The 27,932-nt window shown below is 41.3% G+C and overlaps 1 protein-coding gene across 2 annotated transcripts in view; it reads left to right on the top strand.

Moving 5' to 3' along the window:
* TRPC3 (transient receptor potential cation channel subfamily C member 3) overlaps positions 1–27,932 on the top strand; it is a 390,327-nt gene that overhangs the window by 348,523 nt on the left and 13,872 nt on the right. For both annotated transcript variants that reach the window (XM_044302077.1, XM_044302086.1), the window contains exon 9: positions 23,954–24,163. In XM_044302077.1, the coding sequence (XP_044158012.1) occupies positions 23,954–24,163 (210 nt within the window). The remainder of the gene's footprint in view (positions 1–23,953; positions 24,164–27,932) is intronic.

Raw genomic sequence — 27,932 nt, 5'->3', positions numbered from 1 at the left:
CCTGTTGCGCTGTTTCGAGTACTCCACCAACATGGCCAGTGGCGATGACACCGTTATCAGCGTTACAATACCACTTCTATGTCTCCTTGAGAAAACACTTAGGGCGATGATGGAAGAGGAGGTGGCCCAGGAGGAGGAGGAGGAGGAGGAAGAGGGGTCATTTTTAGCACTTTCAGGCCAGTCTCTTCGAAGTGACTCAGAGGGAGGTTTTTGGCAACAGCAGAGGCCAGGTACAAATGTGGCCAGCCAGGGCCCACTACTGGAGGACGAGGAGGACGAGGATGAGGAGGAGGTGGAGGAGGATGAGGATGAAGCATGGTCACAGCGGGGTGGCACCCAACGCAGCTCGGGTCCATCACTGGTGCGTGGCTGGGGGGAAAGGCAGGACGATGACGATACGCCTCCCACAGAGGACAGCTTGTCCTTACCCCTGGGCAGCCTGGCACACATGAGCGACTACATGCTGCAGTGCCTGCGCAACGACAGCAGAGTTGCCCACATTTTAACCTGTGCGGACTACTGGGTTGCCACCCTGCTGGATCCACGCTACAAAGACAATGTGCCCACCTTACTTCCTGCACTGGAGCGTGATAGGAAGATGCGCGAGTACAAGCGCACGTTGGTAGACGCGCTACTGAGAGCATTCCCAAATGTCACAGGGGAACAAGTGGAAGCCCAAGGCCAAGGCAGAGGAGGAGCAAGAGGTCGCCAAGGCAGCTGTGTCACGGCCAGCTCCTCTGAGGGCAGGGTTAGCATGGCAGAGATGTGGAAAACTTTTGTCAACACGCCACAGCTAACTGCACCACCACCTGATACGCAACGTGTTAGCAGGAGGCAACATTTCACTAACATGGTGGAACAGTACGTGTGCACACCCCTCCACGTACTGACTGATGGTTCGGCCCCATTCAACTTCTGGGTCTCTAAATTGTCCACGTGGCCAGAGCTAGCCTTTTATGCCTTGGAGGTGCTGGCCTGCCCGGCAGCCAGCGTTTTGTCTGAACGTGTATTCAGCACGGCAGGGGGCGTCATTACAGACAAACGCAGCCGCCTGTCTACAGCCAATGTGGACAAGCTGACGTTCATAAAAATGAACCAGGCATGGATCCCACAGGACCTGTCCGTCCCTTGTCCAGATTAGACATTAACTACCTCCCCATAACCATATATTATTGGACTCCAGGGCACTTCCTCATTCAATCCTATTTTTATTTTCATTTTACCATTATATTGCGATGCTACCCAAAGTTGAATGAACCTCTCCTCTGCCTGTGTGCTAGGCCTAAATATATGCCAATGGACTGTTGCAGTGGTGGCTGACATGAAGCCTGATTCTCTGCTATGACATGCAGACTAATTCTCTGCTGACATGAAGCCAGATTGTCTGTTACGGGACCTCCCTCCTCTGCCTGGGTGCTGGGCCTAAATTTATGACAATGGACTGTTGCAGTGGTGGCTGACGTGAAGCCTCATTCTCTGCTATGACATGCAGACTGATTCTCTGCTGACATGAAGCCAGATTGTCTGTTACGGGACCTCTCTCCTCTGCCTGTGTGCTAGGCCTAAATATATGCCAATGGACTGTTGCAGTGGTGGCTGACGTGAAGCCTGATTCTCTGCTATGACATGCAGACTGATTCTCTGCTGACATGAAGCCAGATCCTCTGTTACGGGACCTCTCTCCTCTGCCTGTGTGTGTGCTGGGCCTAAATATATGCCAATGGACTGTTGCAGTGGTGGCTGACGTGAAGCCTCATTCTCTGCTATGACATGCAGACTAATTCTCTGCTAACATGAAGACAGATTCTCTGTTACGGGACCTCCCTCCTCTGCCTGGGTGCTGGGCCTAAATATATGCCAATGGACTGTTGCAGTGGTGGGTGACGTGAAGCCTCATTCTCTGCTATGACATGCAGACTAATTCTCTGCTGACATGAAGCCAGATTGTCTGTTACGGGACCTCTCTCCTCTGCCTGTGTGTGTGCTGGGCCTAAATATATGCCAATGGACTGTTGCAGTGGTGGCTGACGTGAAGCCTCATTCTCTGCTATGACATGCAGACTAATTCTCTGCTGACATGAAGACAGATTCTCTGTTACGGGACCTCTCTCCTCTGCCTGTGTGTGTGCTGGGCCTAAATATATGCCAATGGACTGTTGCAGTGGTGGCTGACGTGAAGCCTCATTCTCTGCTATGACATGCAGACTAATTCTCTGCTGACATGAAGACAGATTCTCTGTTACGGGACCTCTCTCCTCTGCCTGTGTGTGTGCTGGGCCTAAATATATGCCAATGGACTGTTGCAGTGGTGGCTGACGTGAAGCCTCATTCTCTGCTATGACATGCAGACTAATTCTCTGCTGACATGAAGACAGATTCTCTGTTACGGGACCTCTCTCCTCTGCCTGGGTGCTGGGCCTAAATATATGCCAATGGACTGTTGCAGTGGTGGGTGACGTGAAGCCTGATTCTCTGCTATGACATGCAGACTAATTCTCTGCTGACATGAAGACAGATTCTCTGTTACGGGACCTCCCTCCTCTGCCTGGGTGCTGGGCCTAAATATATGCCAATGGACTGTTGCAGTGGTGGCTGACGTGAAGCCTCATTCTCTGCTATGACATGCAGACTGATTCTCTGCTGACATGAAGCCAGATCGTCTGTTACGGGACCTCTCTGCTCTGCCTGTGTGCTAGGCCTAAATATATGCCAATGGACTGTTGCAGTGGTGGGTGACGTGAAGCCTCATTCTCTGCTATGACATGCAGACTGATTCTCTGCTGTCATGAAGCCAGATTGTCTGTTACGGGACCTCTCTGCTCTGCCTGTGTGCTAGGCCTAAATATATGCCAATGGACTGTTGCAGTGGTGGGTGACGTGAAGCCTCATTCTCTGCTATGACATGCAGACTGATTCTCTGCTGTCATGAAGCCAGATTGTCTGTTACGGGACCTCTCTGCTCTGCCTGTGTGCTAGGCCTAAATATATGCCAATGGACTGTTGCAGTGGTGGGTGACTTGAAGCCTCATTCTCTGCTATGACATGCAGACTGATTCTCTGCTGACATGAAGCCAGATTGTCTGTTACGGGACCTCTCTCCTCTGCCTGTGTGCTAGGCCTAAATATATGCCAATGGACTGTTGCAGTGGTGGCTGACGTGAAGCCTCATTCTCTGCTATGACATGCAGACTAATTCTCTGCTGACATGAAGCCAGATTGTCTGTTACGGGACCTCTCTCCTCTGCCTGGGTGCTGGGCCTAAATTTATGACAATGGACTGTTGCAGTGGTGGCTGACGTGAAGCCTGATTCTCTGCTATGACATGCAGACTGATTCTCTGCTGACATGAAGCCAGATCCTCTGTTACGGGACCTCTCTCCTCTGCCTGTGTGTGTGCTGGGCCTAAATATATGCCAATGGACTGTTGCAGTGGTGGCTGACGTGAAGCCTCATTCTCTGCTATGACATGCAGACTAATTCTCTGCTGACATGAAGACAGATTCTCTGTTACGGGACCTCTCTCCTCTGCCTGGGTGCCGGGGCCTAAATATCTGAGAATGGACTGTTCCAGTGGTGGGTGACGGGAAGCCAGATTCTCTGCTATGGAACCTCTCTCCAATTGATTTTGGTTAATTTTTATTTATTTAATTTTTAATTTAATTCATTTCCCTATCCACATTTGTTTGCAGGGGATTTACCTACATGTTGCTGCCTTTTGCAGCCCTCTAGCTCTTTCCTGGGCTGTTTTACAGCCTTTTTAGTGCCGAAAAGTTCGGGTCCCCATTGACTTCAATGGGGTTCGGGTTCGGGACGAAGTTCGGATCGGGTTCGGATCCCGAACCCGAACATTTCCGGGATGTTCGGCCGAACTTCTCGAACCCGAACATCCAGGTGTTCGCTCAACTCTACATACGGGCATACTCACCACTGTTGTTGGCTTTTATTTTAATAACTTGTTTGAGATGAGGAAATCACCATTCTTCTACTTAAATGCCCTAATTTCATGATCACTGTAGCGTGAACTTTTTACGTTTTCCATAAATTTCACCCGAAAGCCAAATATCCCGAACTTTTTGTGAGCAGTGTCTGTGTATATATACATATATATATATATAGATATATATATATATATATTTAAATATATATAGTACAGACCAAAAGTTTGGACACACCTTCTCATTCAAAGAGTTTTCTTTATTTTCATGACTATGAAAATGGTAGATTCACACTGAAGGCATCAAAACTATGAATTAACACATGTGAAATTATATACATAACAAAAAAGTGTGAAACAACTGAAAATATGTCATATTATAGGTTCTTCAAGGTAGCCAACTTTTGCTTTGATTACTGCTTTGCACACTCTTGGCATTCTCTTGATGAGCTTCAAGAGGTAGTCACCTGAAATGGTCTTCCAATAGTCTTGAAGGAGTTCCCAGAGATGCTTAGCACTTGTTGGCCCTTTTGCCTTCATTCTGCGGTCCAGCTCACCCCAAACCATCTCGATTGGGTTCAGGTCCGGTGACTGTGGAGGCCAGGTCATCTGGCGCAGCACCCCATCACTCTCCTTCATGGTCAAATAGCCCTTATACAGCTTGGAGGTGTGTTTGGGGTCATTGTCCTGTTGAAAAATAAATGATGGTCCAACTAAACGCAAACCGGATGGAATAGCATGCCGCTGCAAGATGCTGTGGTAGCCATGCTGGTTCAATATGCCTTCAATTTTGAATAAATCCCCAACAGTGTCACCAGCAAAGCACCCCCACACCATCACACCTCCTCCTCCATGCTTCACGGTGGGAACCAGGCATGTAGAGTCCATCCGTTCACCTTTTCTGTGTCGCACAAAGACACGGTGGTTGGAACCAAAGATCTCAAATTTTGACTCATCAGACCAAAGCACAGATTTCCACTGGTCTAATGTCCATTCCTTGTGTTCTTTAGCCCAAACAAGTCTCTTCTGCTTGTTGCCTGTCCTTAGCAGTGGTTTCCTAGCAGATATTCTACCATGAAGGCCAGATTCACACAGTCTCCTCTTAACAGTTGTTCTAGAGATGTGTCTGCTGCTAGAACTCTGTGTGGCATTGACCTGGTCTCTAATCTGAGCTGCTGTTAAGGCTGGTGACTCGGATGAACTTATCCTCCGCAGCAGAGGTGACTCTTGGTCTTCTTTTCCTGGGGCGGTCCGCATGTGAGCCAGTTTCTTTGTAGCGCTTGATGGTTTTTGTGACTGCACTTAGGGACAATTTCAAAGTTTTCATTTTTTAAAGTAATGATGGCCACTCGTTTTTCTTTACATAGCTGCTTTTTTCTTGCCATAATACAAATTCTAACAGTCGATTCAGTAGGACTATCAGCTGTGTATCCACCTGACTTCTCCACAAGGCAACTGATGGTCCCAACCCCATTTATAAGGCAAGAAATCCCACTTATTAAACCTGACAGGGCACACCTGTGAAGTGAAAACCATTTCAGGTGACTACCTCTTGAAGCTCAACAAGAGAATGCCAGGAGTGTACCCATATATTATATCTATACGGTTTTCTCTATAAAATGTTAATGTTTATTTTATTTCCCATTTATCCAGTTCTGGCATTTACACCCTGTGCGATTTTTTATTTTATTTTTTGGGAGGAGGGGTGATCCATTGGAGTGGGCGACGGTTCGCAGGGAGGCTCCTTGCGACGTTGCCACCTCCTCAGCTTGACAGTGATTGGTTCGCTGATACGGACAGCCGCTGCTGCTGGACGCCAGTCCTTCTCAATATGTGCACGTTAGGGTGTTAGTGTGGCCAGTGATTAGGTTGACAGGACACTGGGTCCTGGATTCCCACATTTGTTCTTCTGTGGGGGTCCTGGGTATACAGTCGTCCAGACCTAGTTTTCAACATGTGGATTTCTTAATACAGCTTATGTATCTGTTGACATCCGATCATGTGATCTGTATCATGTGACCATTGATGGGAGGCCGATACCTACATATGGACATGCGCACACTGACCGGGGGACAGACCTGGCCATCTTTGTTGTAGTTTTTGGTCAGTCTCTCTGCGCACGTAGTATCGCACGATTTGAATTTCTCGCGCATGCGCAGAGACTGAACTGGGACGCCGCCGGGATCATGATACCGGCTCTGCACTGAACATCAGCTGATTGTGAGTTTTTTAATGTGGTGATTATGTATAACACACCTGCACTAATTAGGGATATTTACAGTACTTGCCCTATATTATAAACACTATGTATTTTTATCGGACACTTAATGTATGTACTGTATTTTGTAACTTTGGGACACAATTTATGTATTTTGTTTAGTACGATGAACCATGGATCTTATGAATTTTTCCCTTGAATGGATAAATTGTTTTAATTGTATTTTCAATTGATGCACCTTTAAATTGCATGTTTCTAACACATGTGCACATAGCTTTAGAAAAACAGCAACAAGCTGTTGAAAAGTTGCTGCTGACTCTGGGTGAATAAACTACACGTTTTCCGTTGAAATCCGTGGTGTGCTGCTGGCCTTCTTTCATTATATATATATATATATATATATATATATATATATATAATGTTATTACATAAAAAGAAACTTGAATTCATGTCAACTCACTCATATTCCCATTGCGTATACAAATACAGCAGAGACTAAGAGGGTCATTTATCAAGCTTTTGTAAAGTAGACCTGGCTTAGTTATCCATAAAAACCAATCAGATTCCTCCTTTCATTTTCCAAAGGAGCCGCCCAAAATAAAAGATGGAATCTGATTGGTTGCAATGGGCATCTAAGTCAATTCTACTTTACACCAGTTTGATAAATGACTCCATTCCATAAGTATTTGAGGAGCTTAAAAGCTATTTTTTATTTTTTTATTTTTAGCTGAAAAAAAAAACTAAACATTTTCCAATAGGTGTTTATAAAAAAAATCATCTGTCTGCAGACAGCACCTTTTGATATCTAATGCAGGCTGCTCTGCCCCCTTCATAAGTAAAATCCATCACAGGAGCTTTCTGACTGTTGGCTCTGTAACCCCTGTTTCTGCTATTCCCAGTGTTCAAAACACTGATTTAAGCAGAATTATGGGGGTCATTTATCAAACTGGTGTAAAGTAGAACTGGCTTAGTTGCCCATAGCAACCAATCAGATTCCACCATTCATTTTGGACAACTCTTTTGAAAGGTGGAATCTGATTGCTATGGGCAACTAAGCCAGTTCTAGCTTACACTAGTTTGATAAATGACCCCCTATGTGTATATTTATAGACAGAATTATGCACCAAATTAATCAGTGAGACTCGTGGATGATAAATTTGGTGCATCTTTTAACTGTTTAGTTTAACTACACCACCTATTGATTTGCTTGCTTTGAGGCAACATATTGGGCAAACTTAGAGCACATTGGCACACGATAAGCAATGGTCCTTTTCCCTGCCAAGCTATGTCATTTTTATTGTTGATCGAGCATGCTTGGCCGAACACCAGTTCGGCTCGAGCATCTCGATGCTCGGCACATGGCGGTATTCGGCCTTGTACCGCATGAGCTCGAGCACAATGCTAGAGTCTCCTCCTACGCAGCCAAGAAACGTGCAGTTAAGTACTGCCCTCACTGTAATGCCGTAGCCATGTTGGTTAGTGGCATTACAGTGATTGACTGGCCGTAACGCGTCATCGGGTGCTATATAGCACCCGATGACGCGTGTCCGGCTCAGTCTTAGTCAGGGAGAGCTGAGCATAGGAAGGGACAGACAGTGTAGGGAGTGTTATTGGAAGATTTTTTATTTGAAAAACTTTTTAGAGACCCTAAAATCCTTTTAAGGACTATTGTGTGTGACAGCAGCAATATATATTTTTAGTGCTAAATAGCATCTAATAGGCCGCTGCGGACAGTTAAATTATCCGCGCCACATCTCCTGTGTAAAGTGTCCGCATCCCTAAATTATCAGTGACATCCAGTGTACTTTTTTCGGAGACGGTGTCCGCTGTGGACAGTTAAATTATCCGTGCCACATCTCCTGTGTAAAGTGTGCGCATCTGAAGAAGGGAGGTTTGCCTATTGGAAATTGGAGATTTATGTCTATCTCCGTTTTCCGTCCCTTCTATTCTATTCCTAGACTGTTGCCCTTCTTTACCATATAACCCGATTATTCTGTGTATTATTACACCTCTTCCAGTCCTTCATATACCCCAGGAGTAACATACAACCCTCACAGATACTTATATATAAAAATAGTTTACTGATAACATAGAGATGACAAAGCAATGGACATTATACATAAAGATACAGATAACACAATACATAGAAGACACCACCACACACAGACACCTCCGTTCCTGCCTACCCTGTATGCTAAGCAAATGTGGCTAATAATGTGTATGTATATACAGTATATCCAGAGTCCACCAATATACAGTCTACTGGATTTACTCTTCTAACCAACTCACATCCAGTACCTGACCATTACTACATGTACATATAGAGACTCATGCATAAACAGCATATACAGTGGATATAAAAAGTCTACACACCCCTGTTAAAATGTCAGGTTTCTGTGCTGTAAAAAAATGAGACAAAGATGAATAATTTCAGAACTTAATTTAATGTGACCTATAAACTGTACCACTCAATTGAAAAACAAACTGAAAGCTTTTAGGTGGAGGGAAGAAAACAAAAAAAAAAAAAAAAAATAATGTGGTTGCATAAGTGTGCACACTTTTAACTAAGGATGTAGCTGTGTTTAGAATTAAGCAATGACATTCAAAATCATGTTAAATAGGAGTCAGCATACACCTGCCATCATTTAAAGTGCCTCTGATTAGCCCCAAATAAAGTTCAGCTGCTCTAGTTGGTCTTTCCTGAAATTTTCTTAGTCGCATCCCACAGCAAAAGCCATGGTCCACAGAGGTTTAAAGGTATCAGTCAGGAGAGGGTACAAAGGATTTCCAAGGCATTAGCTATACCATCGAACACAGTAAGGACAGTCATCATCAAGTGGAGAAAATATTGCACAACATTGACAAGAACTGGACGTCCCTCCAAAATTTATGAAAAGACGAGAAGAAAACTGGGAGGCTACCAAGAGAACTGTGGCAACATTAAAGGAGATGCAGGAATATCTGGCATGTACTGGCTGTGTGGTACATGTGACAACAATTTCCCGTATTCTTCATATGTTTGGGCTATAGGGTAGAGTGGCAAAACGAAAGCCTTTTCTTACGAAGAAAAACATCCAAGCCAGGCTACATTTTGCAAAAACACATCTGAAGACTCCCAAAAGCATGTGGGAAAAAGTGTTATGGTCTGATGAAACCAAGGTTGAACTGCACTGCACATCACCAAAAGAACACCATACCCACAGTCAAGCATGGTGGTGGCAGCATCATGCTTTAGGGCTGTTTTTCTTCAGCTTGAACTGAGGCCTTAGTTAAGCTAGAGGGAATTATGAACAGTTCCAAATACCAGTCAATATTGGCACAAAACCTTCAGGCTTCTGCTAGAAAGCTGAACATGAAGAGGAACTTCATCTTTCAGCATGACAACGACCCAAAGCATACATCAAAATCAACAAAGGAATGGCTTCACCAGAAGAAGATTAAAGTTTTGGAATGGCCCAGCCAGAGCCCAGACCTGAATCCGATTGAAAATCTGTGGGGATCTGAAGAGGGCTGTGCACAAGAGATGCCCTCGCAATCTGACAGATTTGGAGTGTTTTTGCCAAGAGTGGGCAAATCTTGCTAAGGCAAAATGTGCCATGCTGATAGACTCATACCCAAAAAGACTGAGTGTTGTAATAAAATAAAAAGGTGCTTCAACAAAGTATTAGTTTAAGGGTGTGGACACTTATGCAACCATATTATTTTATATTTTTTCTTCGCTCTACCTAAAAGATTGCAGTTTGTTTTTCAATTTTGTACAGTTTATAGGTCACATAGGTGGAAAACGTTCAGAAATGATTAATCTTTGTCTAATTTTTTTACAGCACAGAAACCTGACATTTTAACAGGGGTGTGTAGACTTTTTATATCCACTGTATAATCTACTGGTAATACAATTGCAGACTACAAATATCTATATGTACACATATAAAGTCTACTGGGATATTATACTTATTCATGCTGCTGGATTCATTCCTCGCTTCTTGCAATAATTCTCTTGCGGTTGTTCACTTAAGATTCTTTCAGTGTCTCTCCTGGTGCTGTCTTCTGCTTACCTCGTTGTACGCGCGTAGCTCCGGACGGTAGCTCGCGCGCACTCCTGGAAGCAATGTTTAGTTGTTGTCCTGGAAACCTAACGTGTGAGGTCACACCTGAAGCTACGGAAGCGTCTCTGGTCCACAATACCTCCGACGCGTTTCGGAATAGTTGTATTCCTTCCTCAGGGGACTTAGCTTGCTCCTGAAGTGCTGTTGATCCAAGGGGGTCCAGGAAGAGAAGAGAGAGCCCGACTCCCAAGTTTCACCTATATGTTCCTGTGTCCCAGCCCCCCACTATAGACTCCACCCAAATATCTTCCCCCATCTCTTGGCCAAGAGAATGTTGTTCAACTGCTTTTACAATGTGCCCTTCCTGCCTTAGATATGCTAACAAGGGACACAATGCTACTGGCCATACTTAATGGGTGAATTCCACTGGGTCCAATTATTAGGCATATTTGTGTGGTCATCAGGATGAGGTTCTGGCTGAAAGCCATATTTCCTGTAACCGCATCCCAAAAATATCTGTAACATCCAGTGTACTTTTTGCATAGACGGTGTCCGCTGCGGACAGTGACATTAACTGCAGTTACACATCTGCAGTGTAATGTGTGCCCTTAAAATGTTTTTAGGTGACATACAGTGTATTTTTTCTGTAGATGATGTCCGCTTCTGACAGTTACCTTACCAGGGCCACATCTGCAGTGTAACGTGTGCGCTTCAAAAATTTATCTGTGACATATAGTGTACTTTTTTGCGTAGACGCTGCAGACAGTGACATTACCCGTGGTACCTCTACTGTATAACGTTTCCTCATCCCAAACACCTGTGACATTCCCTGTAATTTTTTTTCATTACCGCTGGTGACAGCATTGACATTATCTGCGGGATATCCTGTGTGACGTTTCCACATCCAAAATACCTTTTTTAATTTGTTTGCGCATACACTTCCAAATCCTACGCTACTGTACGTGTTGCACTTTTTGTGATGTGAGGTGACAAAAATGGCTTTTTTTTTACATCGTTTTTATTAATTTTTTATGGTGTTTATGAGACGGGAAGGATCATGTGATATATTTATAAAACCGGTCGTTACGGATGCGGCGATACCTAATATGTGTGTTTTTTTTTTTCATTTTTGTTCTATTTTTTTATTATAAAATCTTAGGAAAGGGTTGATTTTTTCTTTTTTTCTTAAAACTTAATTTTTTTATTAAAAACACTTTTTTTTACTTTTTTTTTTACTTTATTTCTTTCCCACTCTGGGACTTCAACTCTTGGGGGTCTGATCCCCTCTGCAATGCATTACAATACTTCTGTATTGTAATGCATTGCCTGTTAGTGTATTACACAGAGTAATACACTAACAGGTTGCCTAGGAGATGAGCCTGAGGCTGGATCTCCTGGGCACCCATAGAGGGCAGGTCCCGATGCCGTGCGTGCAGAGGCATTGGACAGCCTCTGCACGGCATCAGGCTGCCTTGTCACCCAGGGTGGATTTGATTTAAAGAGGACCTTTCACTAGTTTAAAAACTAAAAACTAACTATATCAGTGGGCAGAGCGGCACCCAGGGGTCCCCCTGCACTTACTAGTATGTCTGGGCACCGCTCCGTTCGCCCGTTATAGGCTCCGGTGTCTGTAGCTCCCTCTGTTGTACTGCAGCAAGGGACACGCCTAATACAAAAAATCCGTCCAGTACAACAGAGGGAGCTGCAGACACCGGAGCCTATGCCGGGCGAACGGAGCGGCGCCCAGACATACTAGTAAGTGCAGGGGGACTCCTGGGCGCCGCTCTGCCCACTGATATAGTTAGTTTAGTTTTTAAACTAGTGAAAGGTCCTCTTTAAATCAAACTGATTTAAATCACGATTTAAATCACTAGTCAGTAAGGCTTGATTTAAATCATAGTTTTCTACATAAAGACTAATTCTTGCTGGTATAACTTATAATATGCTAGTAGATGAAGATTTTTAGAATAACAACTTTTCATATTAGTTTGATTAGGTTGATTCTATATTCATAGGTTTGTAGAAGTTAGGATTAAGGTCTTTTTCTCAACTCTGTTCATGTTATAACATTTTTGCTGTGAAGAAGAGGCATGTGATCTCTGCTGAGTCAAATCCAGTTTTGAGAACTGCAAAAGTAAACCAAGCATCTGTGATAATATCTTGTAGGCAGAGAAACTGCCCAATAATCTTACAAAAAAATGGAAGAGCATGACATTGTGAATGGATTAATGGAATTTTTTTACCCCAAAAATTAAACATATACAGCCTTATTCTACATAATTAAAAAACGAATCTTTATTTCATGATGGAATACCCATATGCAATTGTACATTATATATTTTCTTTAGCAAGTATATACTGAGCTAATATATACAGAGCATTTTTAGCACTAACACCTTTCACAGTTATATTTCTGCCTGGACTTTATACTCATTCCTCCATCAGGGACATCATATGGATTAAAAGTATTTTCTATATTGCATCATTTCTCACTGTACTTACAGTTGCAAGAAAAGGTATGTGAACCCTTTGGAATGATATGGATTTCTGCAAAAATTGGTCATAAAATGTGATCTGATCTTCATCTAAGTCACAACAATTGACAATCACAGTCTGCTTAAACTAATAACACACAAAGAATTAAATGTAACCATGCTTTTATTGAACACACCATGTAAACATTCACAGTGCAGATGGAAAAAGTATGTGAACCCCTAGACTAATGACATCTCCAAGAGCTAATTGGAGTGAGGTGTCAGCCAACTAGAGTCTAATCAATGAGATGAGATTAGAGGTGTTGGTTACAGCTGCCCTGCCCTATAAAAAAAAACACCAGTTCTGGGTTTGCTTTTCACAAGAAGCATTGCCTAATGTGAATGATGCCTCGCACAAAAGAGCTCTCAGAAGACCTACGATTAAGAATTGTTGACTTGCATAAAGCTGTAAAGGGTTATAAAAGTATCTCCAAAAGCCTGGCTGTTCATCAGTCCATGGTAAGACAAATTGTCTAAAAATGGATAAAGTTCAGCACTGCTGCTACTCTCCCTAGGAGTGGCCGTCCTGTAAAGATGACTGCAAGAGCACAGCGCAGACTACTCAATGAGGTGAAGAAGAATCCTTGAGTGTCAGCTAAAGACTTACAAAAGTCTCTGGCATATGCTAACATCTCTGTTAGCGAATCTACGATACTTAAAACACTAAACAACAATGGATTTCATGGGAGGATACACACAGAGGAAGCCACTGCTGTCCAAAAAAACATTGCTGCATGTTTACAGTTTGCACAAGAGCACCTGGATGTTCAACAGCAGTACTGGCAAAATATTCTGTGGACAGATGAAACCAAAGTTGAGTTGTTTGGAAGAAACACACAACACTATGTGTGGAGAAAAAGAGGCACAGCACACCAACATCAAAACCTCATCTCAACTGTGAAGTATGGTGGTGGGGGCATCATGGTTTGGGGCTGCTTTGCTGCGTCAGGGCCTGGACGGATTGCTATCATCGAAGGAAAAATGATTTCCCAAGTTTATCAAGACATTTTGCAGGAGAACTTAAGGCAATCTGTCCACCAGCTGAAGCTCAACAGAAGATCGGTGTTGCAACAGGACAATGACCCAAAGCATAGAAGTAAATCAACAACAGAATGGCTTAAACAGAAGAGAATACGCCTTCTGGAGTGGCCCAGTCAGAGTCCTGACCTCAACCCGATTGAGATGCTGTGGCAGGACTTCAAGAAAGCGATTCATACCAGACATCCCAAGAATATTGCTGAAGTGAAACAGTTCTGTAAAGAGGAATGGTCAAGAATTATTCCTGACCGCTGTGCACGTCTTATCTGCAACTACAGGAAACGTTTGGTTGAAGTTATTGCTGCCAAAGGAGGTTCAACCAGTTATTAAATCCAAGGGTTCACATACTTTTTCCACCGGCACTGTGAATGTTTACATGGTGTGTTCAATAAAAACATGGTAACATAAATTTTTTTGTGTGTTATTAGTTTAAGCAGACTGTGATTGTCTATTGGTGTGACTTAGATGAAGATCAGATCACATTTTATGACCAATTTCTGCAGAAATCCATATCATTCCAAAGGGTTCACATAATTTTTCTTGCAACTGTATAGCCTCTTCATTGTCTTGCAGTTTCCAAAAAAGGTCCTAGTTCAGAACTGTGATTCATATGCTCTTCTTTCGATTGCTGAAGTAAATGCATGCATCATCTGATTTGAGTGCCAACTTTTACGTTTATGAGTTTATTGTGCACCACGTATTCTCTTATGAGGAAAAGATGGAGGCAATAGGACACTCTATTGGCCTCCATCAGGTCAGTGGAGGCAATGTATGCAATGGGAGCTCGACAGTAAAGAATGAGTGGGGCCCAGGCTTGGGGAACAGCCTAGGACCTTTGGGCCACATAAGCACCTTGTGCACACAGCTGCTGTGCCCAACCAATCACCAGGATGTATAGATTAAACCATGAGAACTAATTCCTGATCTCAGTGTATATATACACCATGGAGTGAGAAAATGTTCATTATATTTAGCTGTTTCTAAGCTAACAAATATACGCTGGATTTCCCATGGTGACACACATTAATGGCAGCCATTACAGTGACCTGAGCAGTTGGTACTTAGTTGTTTCACATTATGCAGAATTATATAATCATTTGCACTCTGCTGCTGCTCTGCTTGTGGAAGTATTTCAATAGTTCTTATTTAAAAAAACATATATTCTTTTTGTATTACTGAACAGTTCTACACACCAAACCAACCTTATGCATTGTATGTTGAAACTCATATATCATATTCTGCTGGTAAGGTAGAAATCTGGGCTAATTTACTAAACTCAAGGTGCACAATGTGTGCATATACTATGGTTTTGTTGATGATGTATCTATTTTGAAATGCAAAATTACAAAAAGAGAAATGCTGACCACACTTCACATTTCCATAGAGGCCATAAAACTTTCACACCCCTTATCTGTTAGATAATTAAGGACTCATTCTCAAGATCTTTGATATGTTGTTCTGTTCTTTTTCAAATGTCCATTCATTCCCCCATATCTCTGTTCTTATTGTATATACACTCAGGTCTATAAATATTGGGACATTGAGACAATTCTAACATTGTTGGCTCTATACACCACCACAATGGATTTGAAATGAAATGAACAAGATGTGCTTTAACTGCAGACTGTCAGCTTTAATTTGAGGGTACTTGCATCCAAATCAGGTGAACGGTGTAGGATTTACAACAGTTTGCATATGTGCTTCCCACTTGTTATGGGACCAAAAGTAATGGGACAGAATAATAATCATAAACCAAACTTTCACTTTTTAATACTTGGTTTCAAATCCTTTCCAGTCAATTACAGCCTGAAGTCTGGAACGCATAGACATCACCAGACCCTGGGTTTCATCCCTGGTAATGCTCTGCCAGGCCAACTGTCTTCAGTTCCTGCTTGTTCTTGGGGCATTTTCCCTTCAGTTTTGTCTTCAGCAAGTGAAATGCATGCTCAATCGGATACAGGTCAGGTGATTGACTTGGCCATTGCATAACATTCCACTTCTTTCCCTTAAAAAACTCTTTGGCTGCGAGGGCGGAGCCTAGCCGTTGATGCAGATGGCTGTGTGAAACCTCGGCTCCTCCATACCTAAGCGAATATAACCAATTGTACAGCGGTGACCCACTCCAAAATGGTCAAGTACGAGAGAGAAAGGGGTCCTGACCCCCCCCGATACACGAGAACCCAAAAGAGCCAACAAGCTATGCAGCGTTTCCTCAAGAAGAAAGCCCTTCACTCACCAGGCGCGGGCCCTAAGATGGCGGCGGCAGCAGCATGCACTGAGGAAGGAGAGGAATCTGATGTGGACAGCTCGCTGGGTGATGTAGTGGAAACTCGGGACCCCTCACTCGCATAATGTCTTCAGCTAGAGACAGAAGGCAGATCACATATGATGGAGTGCACATTGCCCTTTATCAAGATATCGCACCCTCCATGCTTGCTAAAAGGTGCATCATGAAACCTCTACTAGATGTGCTGAAGGTGCAAAAAATCCTGTATATTTGGCTCTATCTCTTTGGCATCTCGATCCTGAAAAATGGGAGACGTATAGCAATCCACACCCCAGAAGACCTGGAGAAAGCCTGGGAGGCCATAGGAATCCATCCGATAGAAGTCCCTTCGTGGATGCCGGTAGCCCAGCCAGCAAACTTACCGCACCTTACACAAGTGGAGCCCTGAAAGAGAGTACTGAAGGCAAAATCCAAGATAAACAAGTTAGCACCCAGAGCACACTCCCCTCCACCCTGAAGAAGGAACAAGGGGTTAAAAATCTCAGATTAACGGGACAGTCATAATTGTCCCTTGTTACTCACCAACCCACGTGGGGTTTACCCACATTGATGGTCTGGGCTCTGAACTTCGGGCCTATACTTTCCAATTTGCCAGTTCTTATTAATAGTCTTAAAAATTACTGTAGTTCTGGTTTACTATTGAAATGTCGCGTGTACCTCCTGCACACGCTTTCAGCTGTCCTTCCTAATTGTATGTCTAGCTTGAAACCACCCTCCCCTTCCTTTTTGTTAATCCTTACTCTAAGATTGGGAATATCACTCCCCCCTTACCCATTCCCCCCCTTACCCATTCCCCCCCCCCTTACCCCCCCTCCCCACTACCCAAGAAGGAAGGAGACAAGATCAGCAAAAATTGCATGGTCACTAACCAGAATCTCAAATATAGCTTGGTTTACATGCTTGGGGTACAACGACCAGGCTAAGTGGTGCACCCCTATTTTATTCCCCCCCTCCTCCCCTCCCGAATTAGCAGATCCAGATAACAATTATTTGTTGAATAATTTTATTGCTATATTCCTCAGTATTTGCATTTTTATACTTTTTTTTCCCTCTCTTCTATCTCTTTCCTCTTTAGCCCCTGCTCTATTTTTCCTTCCTCCTCCCCCTTCCTCCCCTAGAGGATACACAAACTTCTCACACTAATAGCGGAGACCTTGACTTCCTCATATCCTCACTGCTAAACAAATCAATGGATGACAGAAGTTAAGATAACCACTTTCAACGTCAAGGGTCTTAACTCGCCTCAAAAGCGAGGTCAGGTGATGCTTGCGCTACGGAAAAATGCGCTCCCACATAGCCTTTTTACAAGAAACCCATCTACGTCAGAAGAAAATGCCAAAATTACCATCCCGCCCATTCAGCCAATCGTTTCATAGCACCCACCCCACTTCAGCTTCCAAGGGAGTCTCTATTGCCATACACCATTCCATACCATTTATACTAAATCAGCAGCTTACAGATGCTGAAGGTAGAGTCTTGGTTGTGAAGGGAGAAATAGCGTCACGTAAATTCACCCTAGCTAACTTGTACGCTCCGAAAACATCCACTGTACAATGGCTCCCTAAAGCCTTAGACACTATTAAACTTTTTGCAGAAGGTCTGGACCTAGAATTAAACCCAGAAATTGATTCATCCACATCCAAGTCACACATTGCGCAGAAACATATAAGTAGGCTACAAAAGGTGCATGATCTACAACTGATAGATATATGGAGGAACCGCAACCCCACCATTAAAGACTTCTCCTTGTATTCCAACCCACATGGCTCATACCAGAGATTAGACCATATATTAACATCTACCTCTCTTTTGTCTGTCTCTAGTGTCGCCGAGATTGGGAACATCACCATCTCTGACCACGCACCCTGCCACGTGAACCTCACCCTGGCATCTCTACCAAGAAGAGAGTGGAACTAGAGACTCAATGAGTCCCTGTTGAACAGGCTACAATCCGAACAGGTCAGGACTCAATTAGAGCTGTATTTTGGGATCAATTCCACCGCACACAGCTCTCCCCCCCATCATATGGGAAGTCCACAAGGCATATGTTAGGGGATCTTTTAGTTCTTTGGGCACCAGGGTTAAAAAGGAGCAGCAAAAGGCTTTGTATTCAATACTAGCTCAAATAGCAAGGGTGGAAAAGCTAAACAAACTATCTGCAAGCAGAAAGAAACAAGGGGAACTCACAGAGCTTAGACTTCAACTCAACAAACTCCTAGCCTAGAGGGTAAGGAAACAGGTGTTAAATTTCCAACATAAAGTATACGCCCATGGGAACAAAGGGGGTAAACTGATGTCCTCATTGCTGAAAAAGGCAAAAAACGTAACATACATCCCCAAAATAAGAACAGATGTCATTGTTACCCAGGATATGCCTGAGATAGCAAAAGCCTTCCAAGAATTTTACGCGGCGCTATACAATCTTAACCAAATAAAAAAACCAGACCAAGAAAATATTAGACAGACATATATTAAAGAACTCCTACACTCTCTTAAACTACCGTCAGTACCCCCAGATGCTACAGAATCACTGACTAACCCAGTCACGACGGAGGAAGTCAGTCTTATTATTCAGAGCTTCCCCCCCCCCCCCAGGTAAAAGCCCAGGCCCGGACGGTGTGCCCCTACTGTATTATAGGAAATTTCAGGATATTCTCATGCCCAGATTCACTGATGTGTGTAATGCATTATTGCAGGGAGGTCATCTTCCTAAACAGACAGAAGAATCGTATGTCACACTAATTCATAAAGAAGGCAAGGATCCTCAGGACTGTGAAAGTTACAGACCAATATCCCTCCTGAATCTAGACCTAAAGATCTGGGCTAAAATACTAGCAACTAGATTAAGCAAAATACTACCCTCCTTAATAGGCCCAGAACAGTCTGGATTTGTCGAAGGAAGGGAAGGAAAAGACAACTCTCACCGTATCTTTCATGCAATACACGCTGCAAAAATAAAGAGGTTTCCGTTGGTCCTGCTGAGCATAGACGCCGAGAAGGCATTCGACAGGGTCAATTGGAGCTTCATGAAATTGACTCTGGAAAAATTTGCCATCCCTGATCTGTTCATACATTCGATATTCACTTTATACCAGCAACCACATGCCAGATTGAAAGTTAATGGCGCACTCTCCTCAACATTTGAAATAACAAATGGGACAAGACAGGGGTGCCCACTATCCTCATCCCTATTCATTCTGGTGGTAGAGACCCTCATTTAGCTAGTTAGACAAACAACTGAAATCAAGGGTATAAATTATGGAAAGAGGGAACTAAAATTTATTGCTTTAGCAGATGACCTGCTGTTCTTAATGGCTAACCCCGATAAGGGCCTAGATCACTTAGTTAATTTTTTTTTTTGATTTAGACAGATTTCAGACTTCAAAGTTAACCATTCAAAATCTGAAATACTAAATATCTCATTGCCAGAGTCAAGATCAACCTCACTACAGACCCACCTTCCTTTTCACTGGACCAAGGGACCAATAAAATATCTAGGGATACTGATACCAAAGGACTTGGAGGAGCTATACAAATGCAACTATATACCCCTTAAAAGAGACATTACACAAATCTTACAAAAATATAGCTTGCCCTACCTATCCTGGATGGGTAGAAAAAATGTGCTTAAAGCTTATGTCTTTCCCAAAATCCTATACTTAATGCAAATGGTACCAATACATCTACCAAAAACATTCCTTCTAGATATCAGGAGAATTTTCTCTAAATATCTGTGGAATGGGAGGAGACCTCGAATCTCACACAACATCCTAGTTAGATATAGGGACAAGGGAGGATTGGGAGTCCCAGATGTGTCAAGATACTACCAAGCAATACAACTGATTAGGTGGTTAGAGTCGGTTTATCCCAAAAGACAACCGGATGTAAAAGAGATATTTGATTATAGTGTAAGCCCCTCACTCCAAAGCCACCTATGGCTTCCCAATATAAGTTCAAACAAAAACAAAGACCTTGATCCCCTGTTAAAGGGGATTAAAGAGACATGGAAAGAACTCTGTAAAGATTTAGCCCCTGTCCCATCTCCTCTATTGCCAGCATGCCTTATCCCCGACTTTTTAGGAAACAACAGGGATATCCTCCCGGAGATCTGGTCCTCATTAGCACAGGTTAGATTGGGGGAGCTAACCCCTGATGCAGAGACCTCTATAATGAGCAGGCTACCCGAGCGAGTAAAAAATTCCCCAGGTTTTTTCCTTACAAAGTCATATGTAAGTGCTGTGTGCGATGGGTTGAAAAAGAAGTGCAGTTCTGGGAGACCTTTGACAGATTTCGAAAAGATATTACTATCTCCACTTCTCAAACAGAGGAAAATTGCAGCACTATACGTTCTGGTGGGAGCCAAGGGTGAGGCGAAAAAGCCTCTGTACCTTAGAGAATGGGAGAGAGAGCTAAACATTGTTTTTACAGATCAGTATATAAAAAAAAACTCCTGGCTTTCTCACATGGATTTTCACCATGTATACGCCTTCAAGAAAACCATTTCAAACTCCTCTCCAGATGCTATAGAACCCCGGAGTTCCTATATAGGAGGGGTCTGTCCCCTGATTCGGCTGTGCTGGAGATGTGGCAAAGGAGTAGATTTATTATCTCACATTTGGTGGATATGCCCACTAATTACTCCATACTGGGAGGGTGTTAACACAGTAATAAATAAGGTCTTAACACCTGAACTCAAGATCACAATATAAATAGTGCTCTTCTCAATACCAACTGACCTCTACCGTCCGTCTAAGTGCAATTTAGCAGCTCATCTTATATCGGCTGCTAAAGCCATTATACCCCTCCATTGGCTTAGCACTAGCACTCACTCAGTACAAGAATGGAAGGCGAAAGTTAATCAGATTTGCCAATTTGAAGAAATGATGAGCTGGCAACCTTGAAAGTCATTGGAAGACAGTGGGTGTTTGGAAACTCTGTGATGGTGGCTAGATGGCTTATCTCATTTGCCTGGCCTCACCTGACTAGCCTTTTAAGTGCAGAACTCTAAACTCCCCCCCTTCCCTCCCCCTTTTTCTCTTTTTCACTGCCCCTCTCTTCTCTCTTTTCTCTTAATTTCTCTCTCTGATATATTTTATGTCCTATGTTTAGATAGCCTCCGTCACTTTGAACACTCCAGCAATCTACACCTTGCAGAAAACAATTGAGTCTATAGGAGTGGCTCAGGAGACTTTATGATTTGAAATAACTATGGCTGTTATACATTAGATGTTATTCTATGTTATTTCTGATGACCTGTAAAACTACCTTTATATATTTAAACCTACACAGAAAAATGCCAGACCGCTTATACTAATCAAATTCTTTATTACAAAAATCACAATATGTTTGCATGATTAAATACAGACATGATTAAAACAAAGTGCAGGAGATAAAAAACGACATCACTGGAGGAGATCTACAGCGGATCCAAGTCCATTATTATTTAACATGATTCTCATTCACTAAAGTGCATGTGCAACAAAATTATGAATATATTATAAATAGTAAACATTTGGACATTTACCCATGCTGTTTCTCCTCCAGGATGGCGCCATCCTGGAGGAGAAACAGCATGGGTAAATGTCCAAATGTTTACTATTTATAATATATTCATAATTTTGTTGCACATGCACTTTAGTGAATGAGAATCATGTTAAATAATAATGGACTTGGATCCGCTGTAGATCTCCTCCAGTGATGTCGTTTTTTATCTCCTGCACTTTGTTTTAATCATGTCTGTATTTAATCATGCAAACATATTGTGATTTTTGTAATAAAGAATTTGATTAGTATAAGCAGTCTGGCATTTTTCTGTGTAGGTTTATATATATATATATATGATAGCTGCCATAGGCTTAACCAATTACTTGGACAAGTAATTAACCCTTGGTTGGGGTGAATATCGGATGTTACCTTTATATATTGTCAGACTCTGGCCATCAGGCTCTTGTTGGTCTGTTTAAAAATTTGAAAACTTGAAAAAAAAAGAATTAATAAAAAAAAATTAAAATAAACTCTTTGGTTGCTTTTGCAGTATGCTTTGGGTCATTGTCCATCTGCACTGTGAAGCGCCGTACAATGAGTTCTGAAGCATTTGGCTGAATATGAGCAGATAATATTGCCCGAAACACTTCAGAATTCATCCTGCTGCTTTTGTCAGCAGTCACATCACTAATAAATACAAGAGAACCAGTTCCATTGGCAGCCATACATACCCACGCCATGACACTACCGCCACCATGCTTCACTGATGAGGTGGTATGCTTAGGATCATGATAAGTTCCTTTCCTTCTCCATACTCTTCTCTTCCCATTACTCTGGTACAAGTTGTTCTTGGTCTCATCTGTCCATATGATGTTGTTCCAGAACTGAGAAGGCTTTTTTAGATGTTGTTTGGCAAACTCTAATTTGGCCTTCCTTTTTTTGAGGCTCACCAATGGTTTACATCTTGTGGTGAACCCTCTGTATTCACTCTGGTGAAGTCTTCTCTTGATTGTTGACTTTGACACACATACACCTACCTCCTGGAGAGTGTTCTTGATCTGCCCAAATGTTGTGAAGGGCGTTTTCTTCACTAGAGAAATAATTCCCACCGCAGTTGTTTTCCATGGTCTTCCGGGTCTTTTGGTGTTGCTGAGCTCATTGGTGCGTTCCTTCTTTTTAAGAATGTTCCAAACAGTTGCTTTGGCCACACCTAATGCTATCTCTCTGATGGGTTTGCTTAGTTTTTTCAGCCTAATGATGGCTTGCTTCACTGACAGTGACAGCTCTTTGGATCTCATCTTGAGAGTTGACAGCACATATTCCAAATTGCAAATAGCACACTTGAAATTAACTCTGGACCTTTTATCTGCTCATTGTAAATGGGATAATGAGGGAATAACACATACCTGGCCATGGAACAGCTGAGAAGCCAATTATCCCATTACTTCTGGTCCCTTAACAAGTGGGAGGCACATATGCAAACTGTTGTAATTCCTACGCCGTTCACCTGATTTGGATGTAAATACCCTCAAATTAAAGCTGACAGTCTGCAGTTAAAGCACATCTTGTTCGTTTAATTTCCAATTCATTGTGGTGGTGTATAGAGCAAAAAATGTTAGAATTGTGTTTATGTCCCAATATTTATAGACCTGACTGTATATTGCTGTTTCTTTATATATTCCTGTAGTATGCCTGATGAAGGGACTGGTGATGTCTCGAAAGATCGCTATGTAACATCATTTCTTCTATTTTTGTTAGCCGTTAAAAGGTATCAAACCTGCAATACTCTTATTTTGTTTCTCTTAAAGAGAACCTGTCACCAAAAAATGCAATGCAATCGGAAAGCAGCATGTTACAGAGCAGGGGAAGCTGAGCAGATTGATATATATTTTTGTGGGAAAAGAGTCTGTAAAACTTGTAATTTTTTTACATTTATATCTGCAGTCCCGTGAAGTGCTATCAGTACAGGGATGAGGTGTTATCAGTGACTGACAGCTATCTCTCTATGTACAATTATGCACACAGTGCTGTCTATCACTGATAGCACCTCCCTCCTGTACCTATGCTGTTAGCAGAAGGTAGAAAAAGATTAGATATAAATGTATAAATTACAGGTTTTACTGAATCTTTTCCTACAAAATATGTATTAATCTGCTCAGCTCCTCCTGCTCTATAATACGGTGATGTCAGATTGTATTGCATATTTTGGTGAAAGGTCCTCTTTAATGAGAGCACTACACTGGAAGAATATAACGTAGCTAAGACGAAGCAGCACATACACATTTCTCTTCAAGAGCGAACAGAGGACAACAGCAAACTAGCAATGATTATTGTTTCTTCCATTGTAAATTGAGTCATTTGAGCCCATGTAATGGATATGATAAGTAAATTTGGTGTCTCTTATACATTTAGGATGACAGTGATGTAGAATGGAAATTTGCCCGATCGAAGTTATGGCTATCATATTTTGATGAAGGAAAAACTCTTCCTCCTCCATTCAGTATTGTTCCAAGCCCTAAATCCTTTGTCTATCTTATTATGAGGATTGTCAACTTGCTGAAGTGTAAAACAAGAAAACTGCAGAAAGACATTGAAATAGGAATGGGCGATTCCAAATCCAGGGTAAATGTTCATTTATCTTTGATTTTCCTTTGTGCCTCCTCCTGTAATATATGCTAATTCATTCATCTCAGGGAATGTTTTGTTTCTGTAGAATATGTGTTATCTAATGTACTGTTCGTTACAGCCCAAATTCCAAAGCTGCGTTATGTATGAAACCACTATTTAACAATCAATAGGTTGCAAGAAGTGGATGAATATTTGCATCATTACAACTATCATATATCCTTATAAAACCTTGATCGTAGATGCAACCTGATTGCATCTGATCGGTGGGGGTCTTACAGCTGTTTGAGGAGGCACCAGAGCCTGCAGTAGTGCAGCGGCTTTCTCTCAGCTCACCAAGCACAGTGCCATACATTCTGGCTGTGCTTGGTATTGCCGCTCAGCCCTGTTCACTCCAGTGGAGCTGAACGTGACATCATATTGCCTAGGCTGAGCTGCAAGAAGGCCGCTGCACTACAACAAGCTTTGGTGCCTTCTCAAAAAGCTGAACTGCGGGGGTCCCGGGTGTCAGAGGCCTCGCCAATCATATACTGAGGACCTATCCAGAGGATAGTTCATCAGTTAAAAAATCATGGAAAACCCATTTAAGTGCATATTCTATAATGTTGAATTAAGACATAGGTCCATTTTACCCATCCTATATTCCTACTGTATTGATCCAGAGGAAGGCAAAAAACCTTATTGAGGTGGTTGCCAATAACCACATATTAGAGGAAAAAAATATAAATCCCTAGATCAATGTCCCATCTCCAGCAATCTAGTACATACGGAAGAAAACATATAATGGATCTGCACTAGCCTAAAATCCCTAAACTATGTCAGAGTGCAAAAAATGGATGGTTCATAAAGAACCAAAAAGGGATAAAAAGTACAAGCAGTGAACAACAAACCATGACAAAATACTCAAGATAGAAGATAAGTATTATTTCCCTCATCCGGGTAATGAAAGGGCAATGATGGCCATGCTCTTAATAGAGCAACTTACAGCTGTTGAGGCAGGTATCTTAGGAGAATTGTTATAGGGAGGTACGTTTTTGTATGGATTATTCCAGAAATATATACAGTATAGTGAATATAGTGGCTCACCCTTCCTTAAACTATGGTAGAGGTGCACTGTTTTTGGTTACTCACCCAGTCACTGGGAATATAGTGTAGGTATTTTTGAGAAGTAAAAACTGTGACTCACCAGCCGTATAGTGAATTTGAATTTAAAGATACATTTATTGAAACATATATTTAAAATATATAAAATAAAATTAGGTCAAAACGACTAAGACAAAGCAACTAAAACCAACTCAAAATACCCCTCTAAAAATGAAAATAAAGATATATCCTAAAGGTTTGATTATTGTATAGTCACAAGTTATAGTAGTATATATGCCGGATAATATACACTCACTGAAGTTGGTGGTTAGCTGTTAATTAGAGTTAAAATTAGTATATATACTCTATTTCCTCTTATGCAATCAATAAACAGTGAATGGCATAATAGTGTAGCCTCTATAAACATTGAAACAAAAATAAGCAATTAGTAATAGTAACACAGTTCATAAATAATATAAAGTATTGCAAATGTTCAAAAGATATCCAGAATAGTGGAATCCAGATGAAAAAATGAAGATAGGTGATCTTAATAAATTTTAAATAATAGATTGTTATAGCAAGGTCTTTATCTTCTTGTGTTCCATAGATTTGGAATAGATATATTGCTTTAAACTGGGTACATAGGAAGAATATAGTTCTTTATAGTTTATGCAAAAGGGTTCAAAAACGTGGTGTGGGGGAAAAAAAATTATAGATAGTAGTTCCAAGAGATAAGTATAATCCAATTCTCTGTGTAGTGAGGCATATAGTAAATGGTTAGGGTGAGTGTATTAGTTGTTTTGTTTTTAAGTCTCTACTCACTGGAGACTGGTCTGTATTTAGGCTGACATCAGGGGTGTCCCACCTGATGCACAGCCACTCACCCAGCCTTGTGTTTCTGCCAAACGGAGCTTTGTATGACGGCCCTCTTGCTAGTAAGCTTGCTGTGCTGGTTACATGCCGGAGCTGGCGTCCCACGTGGTTCATAATGTTAAGAAAGTATGGAGAAGCAGCTAAATAATAAAAAACGCATTAGAATTACAAAAAACGTATGAAAACAGCAATAAAAACGCAAATGTGTTTTTTGCGTTTTTATTTATATATTTTTATATTTGTTGGCATTGTATTTATATTGTGGTAAGAAAATGATAAGTAATGTCTTAAAAATAGAAATGGAAAACCATTTACTATATGCCTCACTAAACAGAGAATTGGATTATCCTTGGAGCAGCTATCTATAATTTTTTTTTGTCCCACACAAAGTTTTTTAATCTTTTTGCATCAACTATATAGAACAATATTTTTCCTATGTACCCAGTTTAAAGCAGTCTATATATATATATATATATATATATATATATATATTTTCCAAATATATTGAACACAAGAAGATAAGAAGAACACAAGAAGACCTTGCTATAACGATCTATTATTTAAAATTTATTAAGAACACCTATCTTTATTTTTTCATCTGGATATCTATAAAAACATGTGCAATACTTTCTGTCTATTATTTATGAACTGTGTTACTATTACTATTTGCTTATTTTTGTTTCAATGTTTATAGAGGCTACACCATTAAGCCATTCACTGTTTATTCATTGCATAAGAGGAAATAGAGTATATATAATAATTTAACTCTAATTAACAGCTAACCACCAACTTCAGTGAGTGTATATTATATGCTCTATCAACTACTATAACTTGTGACCATTCAATAATCATACCTTCAGGATATATTTTTATTTTCATTTTTAGGGAGGCATTTGAGATGTCTTTAGTTGTTTTGTCTTAGTTGTTTTGTCCTAACTTTATTTTTAATATTTTTGATATATGCTTTAATAAATGTATCTTTAAATTAGAATTCACTATACGGATAGTGAGTGCCTGTTTTTACTTCTCAAAAATATCTACACTATATTCCCAGTGACTGGGTGAGTAACCAAAAACAGAGCACCTCTACCATAGTTTAAGGAAGGGTGAGCCACTATATTCACCATATATATTTCTGGATTAATCAATATCACCCATATATAGTTGAGCTCCCCTTACCCTTTCACTATGGACATCTGGAACTATATAGAAATCAGAAACAGAGAGTATAAACCTTTTCTTTTGATGATCAAAATGTATTAAATTTGGATAGATCTAAAGAAAGACCTATGATGGAAATATTTAGAGAATTAGAGACCCTTTTAATTAAACAACTTAAACAAAGGTGGGAAATCAAATCCCTTAATCGCCATTTGGAAAACGGCAATATACCAAAGGGTCTCCAACCCCAGCACAGGATTTCTGTAATGATAATTTAAAAAAAGAATGGGATAGCTTGTTGATAACACAATTCACAGCATTGATTCAACTTAATATTAAAAGGAGAACTTAAATCTTGGAAGAAACCACAGAACAAATAAATAAAATTAAGGAAACAATAGATACATTTCCTCAAAATGAAGAGTTTAACAATTGGCAGGAAAGAATATGCAAAAGTTTAGGCACAATTGAACAGGAGATAAGAAAAGTAAAAAAAAATTGAAACTTCACAAGAAGACTGACTCACAAAAAACACATGTGGAAAATCAACAGAAGGAACAGCACATTGTTCTAACTACACAGAAGCCTAATGAAAATTGGGATCAAACTCGCTATAAGTCCCAGTTGCAAACAGATATGAAACTCTCTC

Source organism: Bufo gargarizans, chromosome 1 (assembly GCF_014858855.1).
Source record: "Bufo gargarizans isolate SCDJY-AF-19 chromosome 1, ASM1485885v1, whole genome shotgun sequence".
Classification (NCBI taxonomy): Eukaryota; Metazoa; Chordata; class Amphibia; order Anura; family Bufonidae; genus Bufo; species Bufo gargarizans.
This window is presented reverse-complemented; position numbering and strand designations above follow the sequence as displayed.